The 18,837-nt window shown below is 36.9% G+C and overlaps 1 protein-coding gene across 5 annotated transcripts in view; it reads left to right on the forward strand.

Annotated features, from left to right (window-relative positions):
• The window catches only part of ICA69 (islet cell autoantigen 1-like protein), a 74,209-nt gene that overhangs the window by 22,796 nt on the left and 32,576 nt on the right, over nucleotides 1-18,837 (forward strand). For all 5 annotated transcript variants that reach the window (XM_076495677.1, XM_076495676.1, XM_076495681.1 and 2 more), the window contains exon 3: nucleotides 9,122-9,305. In XM_076495677.1, the coding sequence (XP_076351792.1) occupies nucleotides 9,122-9,305 (184 nt within the window). The remainder of the gene's footprint in view (nucleotides 1-9,121; nucleotides 9,306-18,837) is intronic.

Below are 18,837 nucleotides of genomic sequence, written 5' to 3' on the forward strand. Positions count from 1 at the left end.
TGGGGATGCAAATTCAGTAGCTTCTGAGATCGGATCAGTTTTAGTAGAATGGAATGTAAAAGACAGAATTAAATCACTTTGCTTTGACACCACGGCGACCAATACAGGATCCAAATCTGGCGTCTGTCTGAGGATTGAAATGTTACTTGAACGTGAGCTCTTGCACCTTGCCTGTAGACATCACATTTTGGAGATTCTTCTGAGTGCTGTATTCTCTACTCTCGTGATAGAGACATCAAAAAGTCCAGATATTACTTTGTTTTTAAACTTTAGAGATTGTTGGCCTAAAATTAATAAAACTAAGTACCAAACAGCAGTAGAAGCAATGCCACTTCGAATACAGCCTTGGAAGGATGATATTATTCAATTTTGTCAGAATCTCCTTCAATCTCATCAACCACGGGACGATTATAAAGAGCTCTTGGAATTAGCTGTCATTTTTCTTGGATCTCTTCCACACGGACGTTCTTCAGTTTCTTTCCGTACTTCTGGTGCTGTACATCGTGCACGTTGGATGGCTCGAGCAATATATTCTCTAAAAATTTGGATGTTCCAAGAGGAGTTTGGTAGACTGCAACCACGGCCTGCTTCATCTCGTGTTTCATTTGATGCACATTTCTGCAGCAAACTTGGCGATTTGTGTGTCTTTATAACTAAACATTACTTGCTCTCATGGTTTACAGCTAAGAATGCTTCCGTGGCAGCTCGAAGGGACCTTACACTACTCAAGGAACTTGCATTGCATGAAAATCATATGATTAAGGAAGTTGGTACAAAGGCAATGAATCGGCATTTATGGTATTTATCTGAGGTTGCATTTGGGCTTGCGCTCTTTGATGACGGTGTAACGAATAGCGACAAACTCAAGATGGTCTCAAATATGAATACCGTGAAAGGATCTCCTAGGCCAACTCCACGTTTAACAGTTGATGCTGCAAGCAATGCTGTTTCCAGAAAACTTCCAGATTTTTTTACCTCGGCAACAAAGAAAATTTTCTACCATCTGGATATTAGTAGCGCATTTTTATCATTACCACCGAAAGAGTGGAACGCCTCCGAAGAGTACAAACAAGGAAAGGACAAAGTAAAGAAACTTTTTGTGACAAATGACGCAGCTGAAAGAGGAGTAGCCTTAATTCAACAGTTTACGGCAAAGGGCCGCACCAAGAACGAAGATCAATTTTATATGATTCAAGTGGCAGAAGAACATTGGGAAACATAATGCGAAGGGGGCAGGCAAGATAAAACTTCAATGAAATAAATTTTTCTTTCAAGTTTTTATGTTTTTGCGAATTGTATAATCAATAAATATTAAATAATTTCTTTAAATAATTTAATTACCATTAACAATGTAATGTAGGGTAAATTTAAGGAAAATAGTGAACTTTGCGAGGGATGCGCGACCCGTAAATACTTCGTGATTGAAATGAAACTTTGTCTATGTTCGTTTCTCATGCACAACTGAGCAACTCAGCAAAAAAATTGGGACATTTTAATTTTTATCTTTTATCCACTGACGCACCCTAGTATGCATGCACTTTTGCCGCCAACGGGGTATTCACCCTGATCCTGAACTTCATATCGGTGAGGTTTCGCTGCCAGTGGTCCCTGAGACCAAGTTCTTGGGGCTTATCTTTGACCGTAAGCTGACCTTTACACCACACTTAAAGCAGCTTTGGGTCAGATGCACAAGAGCACTGAACATCCTCCCTGTCCTCTCTTCTACCAGTTGGGGAGCAGATCGATGTTCAGTGTTAAAGGCATATCATGCTCTTGTTCGATCAAACCTTGACTATGGATCAATGGTCTATGGCTCTTCTAGACCCTCGGCCTTAAAGATGCTGGACCCCATTCATCACCAAGGACTTCGACTCTGCACTGGGGCTTTCCGTACCTCTCCAGTTCAAAGCTTATACGTTAAATCTCATGAATCTTCTCTGCACCTTCGCCATTTGCAACTATTTTTACAATATTCTTCGAAACTTTGTTCCTTACCAAAGCATCCCACCTGGGGATGTGTTTTCCTTCCTTGGTGGGCCGTACTTTTTCAGAACAGACGATCTACCATTGCTCCATTTGGCCTTCGCATCCGGGCACAGTTGGATGAATTGGGTCTGTCCTTGGATAACATTGCAGATTCCACAGGTCAGCCTATCCCACCATGGCTTAATGGTGACCTTTCTTTCAGTCATCTGAAAAAGGCAGATTCTCCAGATTGGAAGTACCATCTTTTATTTAATGAACATCTTTCAAACAATCATTCTGTTCCCATTTATACAGATGGTTCCAAATCAGGTAATTCAGTGGGCTCTGCTATGGTTTGCTGCGGTTCTGTAGTTGTGCGCAGAATCACCTCTACAGCTTCTGTGTTCAATGCTGAACTGTATGCCATTTCTCTTGCCCTGGATCATATTGCAGCTGAGCAGTACTCCAGCTGCACTATTTATACTGACTCGCTTAGTTCTATACTGGCCTTGGAATCGCTACATGTTGGCTCATACCCTGTTCTCGCTGATATTCAAAACCGTCTGGCCCATTTCTCATTAACTGCTACATCTATCCAGTTTTTCTGGATACCAGGCCATGTTGGTATTCACGGGAACGAGCTTGCAGACACGGCAGCTAAATCTATCTGCTCCGGCACAATCACCTCTGTGTCTATTCCGTACATGGACTATGGTCTTGTATTCAAGGCTCGGCTCCGTGCCAGCTGGCAGTCCACTTGGAATGAGCAACGCGATAACAAGCTTTTTCAAATAGAACCCTATATTGGGCTTTGGCCATCTAGCTTCCATAAAGTTCGGAAGGAGGAAGTTGTTCTAACTCAGGAGTTCCCAACCTTTTGGCACTCGCGACCCCTTACCTAAAGGTTTGAAACCCATGTGAACCCCTACTTAGGGCTTACTATCAGCAGCTTAATTTTTCTTTTATTTTCTCTGAAGGAGAGGGAAAGAAACATCTAAAAAAAATATTTAAAAATTCTGTAATTATTTATTAGCAAATTAAATCACATAGGTTTGAACATCCATCCATCCCATCTAGTGAGATGCCTGATGTTGCATTTCAGCAGCAAGCTTTGAAATTCGTGGTCGAGCGTTTGTTAGAGCCAGTCTCATGTCATCTCCACCATCCAATCTGTTTCTATTCTTTGTTTTTATATTGACAAGAGTGGAAAATCCTGCCTCACACAAGTAGGTAGAAGCAAATGGAACAAGGACACGTAAAGCTATCATGCTGACTTTGGAGGATGACTGATACATAGTGCACCAGAACTGAGTCACGGATTTCACCTTGAAGAGATCACGAGCTGAAGAGTCGTTCCTTAGATCCAGAAATTCATCTTGGATATCATCTGGGATGCTGGATACATCAAGTTCAGTACAAAATGGGTTCCTTACCAGGGCCTCCTGTTCCTGTGATAGCTCAGGGAAGTAACACTCGACTTCCTTTTCTAGAGAATGAAGATGTTCAGTAATCTCATCCTTGAGGAACTGATCCAGTTGGATTCGAGACACATCCATCACTCCACAAAGTTTTTCAAACATAGCGATGTTTCCAAGATTGGTTTCCGATGCCAGTTCTGCAGTTTGGAAACAAAGGCCTGAAGACTATCTTGAAAAAGGAGAACATGTATTTCCCTTCCTTAAAGCTTCAAATTGAGCTTGTTCAGCTGGTCAAAAATGTCGGCTAGGTACGCAACCCTTTTATTCCATGCTTCATCTTTGAAGTGAGCTACAAGATCTTTCCTTTCTTGAGTTTCCAGGAATAGCTTTATTTCATCTTTCATTTCAAAGACAAGATTAATAACGTTTTCTTTCGACAACCAACGTACTGCTGTGTAGAAGAGAAGGACTTTGTGGTCAGCATTCATGTCTTTGCATAGTTTTTTGAATAGGCGAGTGTTGAGTGCTTATGTCTTTACATAATTTACAATTTTGATTACAGATTCAAGCACTTCCTGCAGAGAGGCAGGGAGAGTCTTACTGGCGAGAGCATATCGGTGAATCATGCAGTGGATGCCCTTTGCTTGAGATGCTACCGTGTTTCTCCGAAAATAAGACAGGGCTTATATTAATTTTCACTCCAAAATATGACACTAGGGCTTATTGTCGGGGGGATGTCTTATTTTGATATATTAAAAAAATGAAGTTACAAAGTAAAACTATTAAACTAACCATTTAAAATAAACTATTATTAAACTATTAAACTTACTGATTAATACTTAAACAAACTAATTAACTAACTATTAAACTAATTAATAAATTTTTTTTATTTCTTTCCTCTTCCTGCCACTCTTAACCAGGGCTTATTTTAAGGGTAGGGCTTATATTAAAACTATCCCCAAAAATCACACTAGGTCTTATTTCATGGGTAGGTCTTATTATCGGAGAAACATGGTAGCTTCTTCACTCTCGACTGGAATCCTGATTTCGATCCCAGCAAAGCCGGTGCTCCATCCGTACAAACCCCACGCACGTTTTCCCATTGAAGATCTTCGTCTTGAAAAAAAGTTGAAACTTTTTCCATGACATCATCAGCTTTTGTTGTGGTTTCAAGTGCACTGCAGAATAAGAATTCGTCTTTGATGTCACCTGAATTAATGTATCTCACGAAGACAAGCAACTGAGAACATGAACTTGCATCTGTTGATTCGTCGAGCTGAAAGGAGAACAAAGGGGAACCCTTGATTTCAGTCAAAACCTGTTCCTTCACATCCACAAACATTTTAGAAATGTGCCTCTGTATAGTGTTATTTGACAGGGATACTTGCTGCATCTTCTTTGCACTGGGTTCTCCAAGAACAAGATTTACTGCTTTCATCATGCAGGGTTTAAGAAGTGTTTCTCCAATTGTGTGAGTCTTTTTTTGTTTAGCAATTTTGAATGCAATCTCATATGAAGCTTCCACTGCAGCTGCACTCTGCTGCTGAAACGACACACTTCTATCGATTCTTTGGCTTTTAAGACACCGTTCATGCCATTTGAAGAAATCCAAACCCTTCTTTGTGTGTTCTGGATGTTTCGTCTCGAGATGACGCTTGAGTTTTGATGGTTTCATTGACTCTGCACTCAGGACAGCATGGCAGAAAATACACTGTGGTTTCTCGATGCCGTCGTTGGCAAGCACAGTGGTGAAGCCAATGTTGAGGTAGCATTCTGAGTATCTGCGCCGTTTAGCCATGGATACAACTCACCTCTACTGCTTACTTATTTCCTTGTTAAAATAAAATAAAAATGTTGAATAATGAACGCTTTGGCAACTGTAGATCTTACACTGACTACTTGTGGGGGGTGCAGGTAGAGTAATGATGGGGTAAGTATTGGGAGGGAAGGGAGCGTGACCAGTCACACGATTCGTCATCCACCAATCAGCAACGGACATGTGACTCACGTGTCGACAGCGAGCACACACACACTTAATCACAGCTAAACAGACACACAAGCATACGTACATGCGCGTGCACTCACATACTCGCTACTCACTAGTACACACATACATACAGTTGCAGACACATACACATTCACTCACAGGCACGCATACATACACCCATAATATCACCTAATGACATTGAACTAATGTAGCACACGTTTTGCTTTGCACCGAAACAAAAAAAATGTAAGAGCATGAAAATGTAATTGATGAAATAAAATTAATGTTATCCCAAGCTACTTTTAACAATGCTTCGTGACTCCCCTGCCAATGCTTCGCGACCCACCGGTTGGGAACCCCTGTTCTAACTAGACTACGCATTGGTCACAGTTTTTTAACTCATCGTTTTTTTGTTATCTGGAACTGATGCACCAATGTGTAGTTTGTGTGACACTCAAATCACTGTGATCAGCCACATTTTACTTTCTTGCCATCGTTACAATTCTCAATGACGGCAATATTTTAAACATCTTTTTTTCCAAGGTTTATCTGTAACATTGGACAGTATTATTGGTGATGGTGACACTGTCCACCTTGATAAAGTTTTTAGTTTTTTAATGGCCATTAATCTTTTTAATCTCATTTAAGTGTTGCATATTTATTCATTACACCTTTTTAATTGTGGTTCCTTTTTTACAGTTTCATTCTCTCTAGTTCAATTTGACATTGGAAAATGGCCAGAACATTAAATAACTTGACACCAGGACTGGAAAGGCCAACTTCAGGTGACTAACGCTGCTGTTTGAACTATCCGTTTGAATTACTCGTTAGTCGTCCTGGCGAGTTGTTATTACACTTTTGCTGCATGTCATTTAACACTTTTACTACTTTACCTTTTAGTACTGGCCATAATGACACATAACCCGGAACCAGGACTGGAAAGACCAACTTCAGGTGACTGACAGTGATTCTTATACTTACCTGTTAGTCTTCATGGCGGGTTATGATCATTACCATTTTGCTAGAATTAGTACTTTACAACTTCTTTTACTCTGCTTTCTCTCTTAACATTGTAGACTATGTGTCAACATTGGTTTTATACTTTTTTCTGTTTTTCAATGATGTTTTGTTTTACCTTCATTTCCTTTTATGTATTTTACTACATTTACTTTATTTTTACCTTTTTTACCGGACGTTTGACGCAGATAGTCTAGCTGCTTTGTGCCATAAAACACTAAATCAATCAATCAATCAATAATCCCCTCTGGAGTGGTGCTGATATTGATGGAAGGGGTTGTTCCATAGTGCCTATGCTCTTGGATTACAATCTTTCTCTCTTCAAGACTGGTTTTTATTCTTATATTCATGCACCTAGTTAGTCTTTCACTACTATTGATTTCTCTGTCTGCTCTCCTTCACTTTTCTTGGATGATTAACAGTGATACACAATGTAGTGATAATTTTCCTATTGTTTTGAGGGAAACTGGCTATGGTTGATGCTACCCAACATATGTGTCAGTGGAAATTGGATCAGGCCAACTGGCCCTCTTTCACTGCTCTCTTGGAACTTGATCTTGCCATAATCTGTATGCCACTGATAGATGACTGTGTGGTGGCAGTGACTGACTGTATTGTCCACACAGATGCACAATGTATTTCTAAAACCCGGATATATCTTTTCGAGTATCCTTATCTGTGGTAAAGTCCTGCTTTCCAAATGGCATGGAAGTTCAAAAACGGGCCTGGGATACCTTTCATAGGTATCCAACACTTTCAAATTGCATTGCTTTCCAGTGGGCTCGTACCCATACTCAGCAGATAAGGCAGAAGAAATGTTAGATTAGGTTCACAAGTAGCATCTCTTCTATACCAGTTCCAAAATCATATGGGACAAAATTTGGAAGGCCAGTGGACAGCATACTTCTCTCCCCCTTTAAATTTTGCTTTCTAATGGCAATCAGATGGAAATCGGGTTTTTTGTGGATTTTGCCATGGATTTTGTGGTTTGATGGTTGCACACAGAATCCCCTCTACAGTTTCTGTGTTAACTGTCGAGTTGTATGTAATTTCTCTTGCCCTAGATCATGTTGAAGCTATGCAATACACCATTTTACTGTTTATATCAACTCTCTTAGCTCTCTCCTAGCCCTGGAATTGCTTCATGTTTGTTTTTGCCCTGTTCTCATTGATATACAAAACTGGCTGGCTCATTTTCCTTATCTATTTCCATCTTGTTTTTCTTGATACCTAGCAACATCAGTATTCATGGAAATAAGCTAGCCGACACCACAGCTAAGTTTGTCTGCTATGTCTGCCCCACATGTGGACTATGGTACTGTATTCAAGGGTTGGCTCCATTCCAGTTGGCAATTGACTTGGAGTAAGCACTGTGATAACAAGCTTTTCCATATTAAACCTTCTGTTTCTCGTTGTCTATTTTGTTTTCATAACACTTGGAAGGAGGAAGTTGTCATGGCTAGGCTACACATTGGTCACAATTTTTTAACCCTTTTTTTTTATCTGGGACTGATTTACCATTGTAAGTCCTTCATGACTTTCAAGTTACAATAGCCCACATTTTTTACTGCCATGCTATCATTATGACTGAACAACAGCATCATTTTAAACATGTTGTTCCACGGGTTTACCCTTAACACTGGACACTGTCATTGGTGATGGTGACACTGCACACCTTACTTGTGTTTGTAAGGGCCATTGTCCTTTTTAATGTTATTTAAATCTTTTATCTGAATTTTGGCCATTGTTTTGTTTTAACTTTATTCTTTTACAAGTTTGGTTCAGGTATTCTCGTTGCAACAGTTGCCAATCAAATCACCAACTAAATTTGATGGGACCTTGAGAAATTATAAATGCTTGTCTAGGTTTTCAATATCATTTTAGAACTTCAGCAGTATGATCAAATGACTTAGAGAACCACAGTCTTTAATTCTCTGTTGTGAAATGGTGAGTTATTTGTTTTGGATCCAAAAAAGAGTATCTGCCACTTTAAGATCTTGGCATGTCTCAGGGTGATAATTGTTTTGGCAGTCTGAAAGGATCAGTCATACTGAATGGTATCCTCATTCATTGAATCATCCTTCATTTTTGTCATTTGCTATGTTCACTCTTGCTGGTTGTGTCATAGTTTGGAACAACAGACTTTCATTTTCTTAACCTACTGTTGTAGATTATAATAACTTTGATAGTAATGGCCTGTCTTGAGTGTTGGTGAATGTCTTTTTGTGCATTTCTTCTAGTTAATTTTTACATTCAAGTTCTGTAGAGTAGAAGTCACAATCACTATTAAGTTGTGTTCATAACACCTCCATTGTTCAACAACATAATGATTTTCCTCTTTGAAACTGCAATGATTTTAGCTTTATTTGCCACTCTTCTTTCTAATTATCCCTGTTATGTATGTTTAGAGATACTGTTGCTAATCCTGGTAGAAACTATAGGAATATATTAATTTTCTGTTGGCCCTGTATCTTGTGTTTTACCACCAAAACAATATTTTACTTTTTATAAATATTTACCTCTATTTAGTATTTACATTCAATAAAATTTTTTTACAAAGTTGTAATAAGCTACATGATTTTTATAGAATATTACACAAACGTATCTTTTATTTACATAAAATGTATAATATTTCCTTTTGTTTCGAAGTAGAGAATATGTAAGAATATCTTGTGAAGAACAAAATTATTTTTATTCATTATTAATAAAATTGGTCTTTTCATTTGTTTTTAAGTTCCAGGTCAAGAGGTGTGTATGGCAATCACTATGATCGCTACATCAGTCATTCAGATTCATCAACCCTGACACGGGTTCAGCAACAATACTGGGCTACTAAGCAAGCAGTGTATAGGAAGCTTGGCAAAAAAGAAGATGATTGTATCATAGCCAGTGATGCCGAACTGGATTCAAAGTTGCAGGTATCAATCGTTTTTCTTCTAGTACATTCTGGAATTGAAATTCAAATTGACTTTGAAACATTTCATTGATCTAAGATGTTGTGTACTTTTTATTTTGATGGAAAGTCAAAATAAGAGATGAATAAAGGTATATGGGATAAATAACTTTATTGTGAAGTCCTTGAAAATAACTTTTTATAACCATTAAAAAATATTGTTTCAGGAAGAACAAATTAAGTCTAGTATATAGTATGAGTGATTTGGTCAGCAAAAATGGTACATAGCATGAATGATGTATTAGTGTCAAAATCCAATTATTCTCTATGCATTTAGGAAATTTACATTTTGTGTGAAGCAAGTAAAGGTACAAGTGTTATTTCTGCAGTATTTGATCATTACTGTTCGTGTAATTTTATATTATATGTAAGATTCCTGGAGAGATGCTTATTCCCTGTTAAGAGTTTTGTTACATGAAGTAACTCTAAACTTGATTAATTTAGTATTTTTGTGATTTTCTTGGCCTAAGTTTTATTTTCATTTTCTATGAAAGATATTTAACCCTCTTATGTTATATAATGTGCCTTGAAGTTCACATTTTCACAAACTGTATGTAAGTTAGTACAAACTTACTAAATAGTATCTAATTTCATCTTAAAAACATGTATGTAATTTGATTGTTTTGTTTTCACACTATGAATTATCAAAATTTTGAGACATTATTTTTCAAAAACATTGAAAATATCTTCTTTCATCTGAGAATTTCAGTTTTTATTTTATTGTTGATCAGAAAGTTCCATTGTATATATTCAGATCAAACTTGATGACATTCATTAACATATTTGTTTTTAATATATAATTTCATTAATTAGAATAGTCATCATGTCTGGCTATAAATTAGAAAAAAAATGAAATGGAAACTGACAAATATTTATTGGTTATCTATAACCTCACTTTTCACGATGGTGTCACCCTTATTTTTATCAAGCTAGATGACTGTTCTTATTTTATTTATGTGCATTGTTTGAATGCATTTAACCCAACAATAATGTTCAGTAAATAAGGATTTGAGACATAGAAATATTTGCCTTCACTGACTGTACTTGATAAACCTAAGCTTGTTTGATGTTTTGTTTCAGGAGAAAATTTACCTAGTAAAATCAGATTTGATTTAATGCAAATGTATTTACAGGAATGTATATAATATTTTAAGGAGACTAGAAAAACACCTTTGGATCTGTGGTTTGTTCCTAATTCTTGTAAGCTTCTAATTAGATTCCACTGTTTATCCTTTTGAGAATTCCATCTAATCACTTTCCTATGAAATTGCACATTACTGTTTATAACAGTTTATGCACCCTATGTTAACATGTATAATTTATAATCTTCTTTATTCAGTGATTAAACTTTGTCTGTAGCTTTATTTTTGAAGCTGTGCATCATCAGTAATGGTTCTAACCATATGATGTGAATACATAAAACGGTGGGAAACAAAATCTCTAAAATCTTGCTAGAAACAATTGTTGTATAATTGTATTATTTATAGACAAGAATTTCTTAGAAAATGTGTTTGATTTAGGATAGACAGGAAAATTCTAAAATCTAAGTGCTTTGCAGAAATGAAACTTAAAACAATTTTATTCACTTTGCTTTGCAAATTGCACTAAATAAATTCTACAGAATGATGAAATATCATTTAAAGATATGTTTAAGTTAAAAGTTGTTGAACTACTGTTAGAAGTATCATTTTGACTTCAGTTTTAAATTTTCACATGTAGGCATGTATTTGGCATCTGTGATATGCTTAAAATACATAACAAAAACAACATTTAAAGCTTTCCAGTGATGTGAATAACCAAAATGTTGGTGCATAAATTATTGCAAGCTGTACAATAGGTGTTCAGTCATTTATTCCTAATAAAACTACATCCATCAACCCCCATAATAAGAGTAGTACATAAAACAAATGATGTTCTATTAAACTGGTGCTTCTTTGAAAGTAATATAACAGTAATCATCTATTTATACTTTGCATCTATATCATCTTTCAATTAACCATCTTATCAGCCCTTGTATGAAAATACATACTCTGATCTAATGCTTTCTTGTAAAATGTCTTGAATCACACCATAATTACTATGAAAATTTAGAGAGAACTTTAATTTGTCGTTTGTTTTAGTAAATAAGACTACTCATACAGTATAAGGACTACTATTGTTGTCTGTAACTCCTTGCTTAAGCATATTTTGTATTAAGTTCAGTTTTACCCTGATATTCTTTTGTGCTTTTCAGATCTTTCGCACTGTAGGCATACCATTTGTTAATGCTGTCTCATCTCTTACTTTATTATTTTCATTATCATTTAGATCTGTACGATTTTAATAATATGAATGTATATTAAAAGGACAATAATGGACCTGTTTGCCCAGCTAAACCATCCCATCTACTAAATTAAACTTTACAAATCAAATTAAAAATTAAAGTACTCAAATCCAACCATTATCATTCAAGTATTTATAAAACCACTACACCTAAGGCTAACTACCCTGTTAGAAAATTTATATTTGTGTCCCACTATCCTCACCATTAAATATGAAGAGAAAATGATGAATTGACACAATTTTAAGCACTTGGTTAGATATCCTTGTATGGCACTGAAGATTGAATGCACAACTCCAAATATGGCATAACCAGTTATCTATACAATGAAATTAAAACCTGTATAATTTTGTATTTAGTATTCCTATAGGTACAACCTATAATTAGGACTGTGTCCCACCAGCTTTTGACAGAATCATCATTAGACTATATTCCTTTGTCAAAAGCAGGGTAACGTATTCTCCATGATCAGTAATCCTGATTAGCATTTGAACAAGGCAAAACAAATACATAGGAAATAACTGTTTGCAAGAAATAACAAGAAAAGCCAGTTCATCAATATGTAACTTACCAGGACTGGAACCAAGAGAAATGGATGAAGATGTGGATGTTCTAATTCCTGCTTTGATTTGGCCACCTGATCCATCATATAATACATCAGATCCTATGTCATCATTTGGAAAGTGACATGGAACTGGTTTTACTGTGTTGTGGATACTGTGTGAATCACAAGTATATTGAGACCATGTTTGAAAGATTTTTCTGCCAGGGATGGTAAAGGGTACATTTTGTTCATGTCAACTATTGCTGGATAAACATACCCAGCTACACTCCTTTTAGATACTGCTCAGTGTGTTGCCCAAAAAGTGACTTCTGATGTGGAGTTTCAGAGAAAGATTCTTACAAGTGTAATTTATCCCAGAGGTTCCAATCCAGATGACTCTCCACTCCATGTGTTGTGTCGTAATGATACTTATAGTTATACTTAGACTGGGGCTAAGCACATCAATCAGGATATTTTTTAATGTTAAACATATCACTTGACTGTGTAACTCTGTTGTTGCACTGAATATGCTCTTGTGTGTCATAAAGGTTATGATTGCAAACTAAAACACACATCTTGAACAGTTTATTATGACTGCTGGGAAAAGTGCAAGAAAAAAGCATTAATTTCTAGTCACGAGAATGCTTACTACCAGCTTTTGATCCAGCTGGTATTAGAAACAGATTTTGCTAATAATAAAGGAGGAGGGGCATTTATTTGTTTCTTATTCAGACAGTGGGACTTAAAGTTGTTGAACTTCTCATCCTCATCCATCTGCCCCTAGAAAAACTCAAGCAGAACAGGAAACTAGTGATGATGAGAAACTCACTTGAAGTAACAGTGTATCTCAAGATGGCTTATATTGGTATTAAAACTTTTATTAAAATAAAGTAGAGAACAATGTTTGAACCTTTTTAGGTCATTTTTAGGTAACCTGAAGCAGAGAACAATGTTTTGGCCTTCTTTATTAAAATAAAATAGAGAACAACATTTTGATCTTTTGAGGTTATTTTTAGATTAACCTGAAGCAGAGAACAATATTTCGACCATTTTAAGTCATCTTTAGGTCAACCTGAAGTGAGAACAACACTTAGACTTTCTTAGGTGACCTAAGAATGTCGAAACATTGTTCTGTACTTTATTTCAATAAAAGTTTTAAAACCTATACTAGCCATATTGAAAACAGGAAACTGAGATGACTGACAATGATTTAGAACTGCTCCAATATTCTTGGTGAGCTCTAGAAAGACTTTTAAATGACTGGAGTGCTGTAAGAGGCATGATGGTGTTTTGAAGTCAAAATAAGAAGACAACAGTGGAAAATGCTGCTAGTCAACAGTTGTAAGAAGAACAACCTGTCTGAAAAGTCAGAATGGAACAGCTTTTTTCAATAAATTCATATACTTCTTGCTGGCCAAATGTAGCATAGATATGCTGGACACATTATTTATCATATCATTTTGAGAGATGCAAGATGAATTTGTGTCTGGTCAGCAAGCTGAAGCATGAACAGTTGCTCAGTGGTTCATTCAATCTGTGACAAGAATCTTTGTTATTTTAAGGGTAGAAATGACCCCATGCACTGGACAAGAGAAGAACATTGCTGGAGTTTCTCAGCCAATAGCCAAATGCTTATTCCTTTACCAAGCTCTGATAACATTAATTGTAGAAGCAGTTTGTGAAACAACTTGCTCTTTATTTGCTTCAGTTTTTCTTGGGGTTGCTTGACCCACAGCCTCATTTTCCATTTTACTTCTTCCATTAATGCTGTGCAGGTTTCAGAGAAGTTGTTTGCTGTTGATCCTCTGTTGACATATAATAGCCAGCAAAGAGCAGTTTCTCAAATTATACTATGTAACACAAATTTTGTTCCTGGATAGTATGTGTTATATCTTAATTGCTTATATTGTAAAAGCACAGAAAATGGACATTATTTCCTTCAGACTTTGCTTTTGTGACCTGGATAATGAAATTTAGAAATTAACTTATTTTCTCTGTAAAAACAGGCAAATTTGCACATTTTCATTTATATAAGGTCTGAATAAAACAACATATGAATCAAGATTTACCTGTATTTATATTAAAGTTATACAAAAATGAACAAAAATGTTTAGAAGTGAGTAGTTTTTTGAGATTTGCAACTGTAACATAAATCACTTTCACGTATCAGCCCCCAAATATAATTTCCCATTATGTTTTCATTATACACTCCTTGGTAGCGGTGTTCAAAGTCTAGTATATCTTGGTGGAAGTGCTTGCCTTGTTCCTCTGAGTATGCTCCATGTTCTTTGAATTTATCAAGATGAGTATCAAGGATATGGAGTTTCAGGGACATCCTGCAGTTTATTTTGCCATAGTTCTTCACCAGAGCCTCAATCAGTTCCACATAATTTTCGGCCTAGTGATTGCCCAAGAAGCTCCAAACCACTGCAACAAAGCTGCTCCAAGCTTTTTTTTTTTCCTTCCTACTGAGCTTCTTGGGGAATTCTGTGCACTCCAGGATCTTCTTTATTTGTAGTCCAGTGAAGACACCAGCTTTGACCTTTGCCTCAGACAGCTCAGGGAAGAAGTCCTGAAGGTACTTCAGGGCTGTAGACTCCTTATCAATAGGTGTGACAAATTGTTTCATAAGACCAAATTTTATGTGCAGTGGTGGGAACAACACCTTCTGGAAGTTCATTAGTGGTTCACACTTGACATTGTGTTTCCACACAGAGAACTCTGTCCATTGTGGCCAGTGCTTTCTGTTGTAGTGTGCTGTGGTGTCCTTGCTGTCCCAAAGGCAAAGATAATAGGGAAACTTGGTAAAACCTCCTTGGAGACCCATCAGGAATGTCACCATTTTGAAGTCTGCAATAACCTCCCAGCCATACTCATCATACTTCAAGGCTTCTAGCAAGATCTTGACGCTGTTGTATTCCTCTTTGAGGTGCACCGAATGAGCCAGGGGAAGAGATGGATACTTATTCTCATTATGGAGCAGCACAGCTTTGAGGCTTCTGGTTGCATTTGGAAAATGCTTGCAGCTTCTTGATACCATCTCTGATAAAATCAGATAGGTCTATGTGTTCACTAAGACAGCTAGAACTAAACTGAAGTGGTGAGTGGTGAGCCCCTTTATATATATATTACTATGGAAAGTTCTAGCAAATTCTAAAAGGTTCTTGAAAATTCTCCCAAGTTCTACAATGTTCAAGAAAGTTCTTGAAAATTCTTGTAAGTTCGAGAAAATTCTGTATCAGCTGCTCAGCAGTCAATCGATCTGGAAAGTTCTGGAAAATGGGTAAATTTCATTATCCAGGTCACAAAAGCAAAGTTTGTAGAGAAAAGTAGTTCTTTTCATTTACTTTTGGCATAAGCAATTGGGAAATAACACTTTCTGCCCAGGAACAAGAAAAAAGTAAAAAATTTGTTTCATAGTGTTGGTGGTGCAAGTGAGAGACAGACATTCAACTTGGGAGTTGTGGGATAAGCAGAATGTTTAGGAGATAGAGTAGAAGATCATGAGGTGGATGCTCTTCAACTGTAAAGGGAGGAGATTCAGATAATGAGGAAAATGAAAGAGATGAACCAGCATAGGCATCTAAACATTACAATGTACAGTCTGATAACAAAGATGATGAAAGTGATAGTGACAGCAACCAAGATCATATCAAAGTAACCAGGAAAGCACATGTGCTCAGTGTAGTGCTAATACAGGAACAACTGCTGGCTCAGATACAGGTGTGGCCAGTTTACTTTACTTCTTACAAGATGATTAAGCAGTCTTCTAATACTGAAAAAGAAGAAGAGAGTAAAACAAGGGAGACAGAATCTAACACAGAGGAACTAGCATTTTCAGATGAGCAGCTTGAGAAATGAGCTAGTGGCAAAGGAGCAACTGGCCCAAGACTTAACCTAGTTCCTTAACACATGCAATAGGCAATATGCCACAGGGAACAAAGTTCTAACTCAATCACTGCTTCTGGATCTGGTGAAATCATTTACATCAGTCATTCTTTGCTTTGATGCACTATGAATGTAAACATATCTTCTTCAGTAGCTGTTGCTCAGGGATGTGCTTTTACCACAACTACTACTTTTATCTCACTGGCTCGAGCTTTTACAACAGTAATTCATCATAATTCAGATCTTCTGACAATTCTAAAAGATTAAACTGCCTTTTCTCCAAGTTTAGCTTGTGTTCTAGATGTACCATGTAAGTAGTCAGATAATTTACAGTATTACCTGGAATACTGCTTGAAACTCACCTGGGAGTGGTTTACTACAGTTATGGACTTCGCTGAGGCCCAGTTACAGTTGCAATGTGCATTGGCTAACATTTCTGACCCCACTCATTGGTTTCATTTCTTACCAGTTCAAAACATTCATTTTACTAAATGTACTGAGGATACTCATAACCTACCAGTTCTCAACAGCCGTGGGTGGTTTACACAGATGGGGTCTGACAGTATATCGGCTTGATGAGATTTCCTGTCTTATGCTCTTTCCCTGATGAAACCTCATCATAATGAACACTTTGATTTTCTTCCTGTGATTGACATATCTTTCCCTAGGCATGTGGCTTATGTATTTTATGCTATCATTTTTTACATGTGGCCAATATTAGATGGTGTTGCAGGAAATGAACTTCGTGATTGATTGTCTCTGAATGCTTGGAATGATTAGGATGAAATAAATAATGAGGATGAAGATGATGAAACTTCTGTCTTGATGGACATGTATAATATAGAGGATTACTCTCCACTTTCTTTTCTTTTTCCAATGTTCTGAATCTACTTTGTTTCTTGGTTGTCCATCCTTCTGAAGCCTTACCACTAACAGACCAACCCCGTCTGTTAAACTCTAATGCTCAAAGAGAAGGTCTTCACAGCACTTCATGACAAACTGGCCCCAGTGCTAATACTGGAGAAACCATTCATGACCCTTGTTCTGTATATAACCTCTGTGAAAAATTACTGAACAGGCTTGGCTCATCTGTAAGGAGCGATCTACACAAACAGTATTTCCTCCTGTATCTTTTCCATACTGTGGCTTCTATTTTTGTTACCAATAGTTATAGCTGTGGATCACTTCCTTCTCGTCCATCTCTTCCTACTACACTTTCTCCTGTTTGATCTCAGGAACATGAATCAGCAGATATTGAGACAACTAATGTTTATCAGAATAATCAGTTTCAAAAAGAAATTTCCCAGACCTGCACCCTGAGGAGAACACACAATTCATCCAGCTAGCTTATCCACAAGGAATGGCTTGGTTTATAGTGTTATGAGGTGGTCTCCACTGTGTTTCCAGGCAACACCTCAACTCTACTTCACAGCAAGTAAAAGGTAGGCAGACATATTTGGGTGTAGAGAAAGCATCTAAGACCTTGATATATTCATCCACATTCAAATGAGACATATCCATGACAGGATGTCAACTTCTGATATTCGTGGAAATGGCAAAAGACAGGAGTAAAACCCTAGAGCGGGTTCAAGGTATTGTTCCATGACATTCAAATTAGATGAGATAAAGATTGTAAGGATGGATAGAAATCCCTGAAAAAAAGCACCTGAGTAATCTAGTAGTCTGAGGCAAAAGGAGTCCACACATATATAAAGTAGGAAATCTGAGCTTTTAGTGGAGTGGAGCTTTGGGATGGCTTCAAAAGCAAATCATTTTCAAGACTCGCAGTGATTAGTCCACAGAGAAGGTTGAAATGTCTAATAGTAACAGGATAACTAGGAATAAGAAAGAGGGGACAAGAAACCTAGAAGTCACATGATTCAAAAAGAGAAAAAACCTAAGTGAACAGAAATGCAGGTTGATGAGCTGCATCAGTTTAAGACTCCAGAGAATAGAAAACACTTCAAAACAACCTCCTTGCAAAGAAGAGGTGCAACACAAAGGCACTTCTAAGTTAATTAATTTGGATGCAGTTGAAGAAGAATTCATGAGGGCAAAGTGGAAAATAGATGTGTGTAAGTTCCTCAGCTAATATGATGGTTGTGTTGTATATCTTACAAAAAACTCATCACAAAGGAATGGTGCAACACAGAGGTTTTTGAAAGAAGACTGATTATGGCAAACTTGGAAAGTAAGGCTGTTTGACAGAGTACATCCAATTTAAATCAGGTACAATGTAAAAAAATTAGGGATAGATGAAAAATAGGTATGTGTAAGTTCCTCTGGTAAAACTGAAAGGATAATGATGCATAACCTCTCAAAGAAGGTGAAACATAGACATATAATTAAGTTAGATAAAAAATAGATGAAGATAAGTAAATGGAGACTGAGGGAGAGTGAAGGAAAAAGAGAATATCCCTGAGGTGAAAACAATGGATTGAACTGATAAAGACTCATGATGATAGTTTGATATTCAGCAAAAAATAATTTTAAAAATAGAAAGCAAAAGACACATACCTATGTAATTCAAACAGTGAAGGATGAAGGTGGTATTACTTGATCCTCATTGGGAATAGGGAACTTAAAGCAAAAGCAAGGGTGGATAAAACATTGGTGAAACACATTTAAAGATGGGGCAAACTCGACTCAGCTGTTGTAACAGAAGCAGGAGATTAGAGCTCTTGGGTCTGGGATCAGAATGAAACCAACCATTTAGCTCACAATGGCAGTAACTTTGGTGACTGT

This window comes from Tachypleus tridentatus, chromosome 3 (genome assembly GCF_004210375.1).
Source record: "Tachypleus tridentatus isolate NWPU-2018 chromosome 3, ASM421037v1, whole genome shotgun sequence".
Classification (NCBI taxonomy): domain Eukaryota; kingdom Metazoa; phylum Arthropoda; class Merostomata; order Xiphosura; family Limulidae; genus Tachypleus; species Tachypleus tridentatus.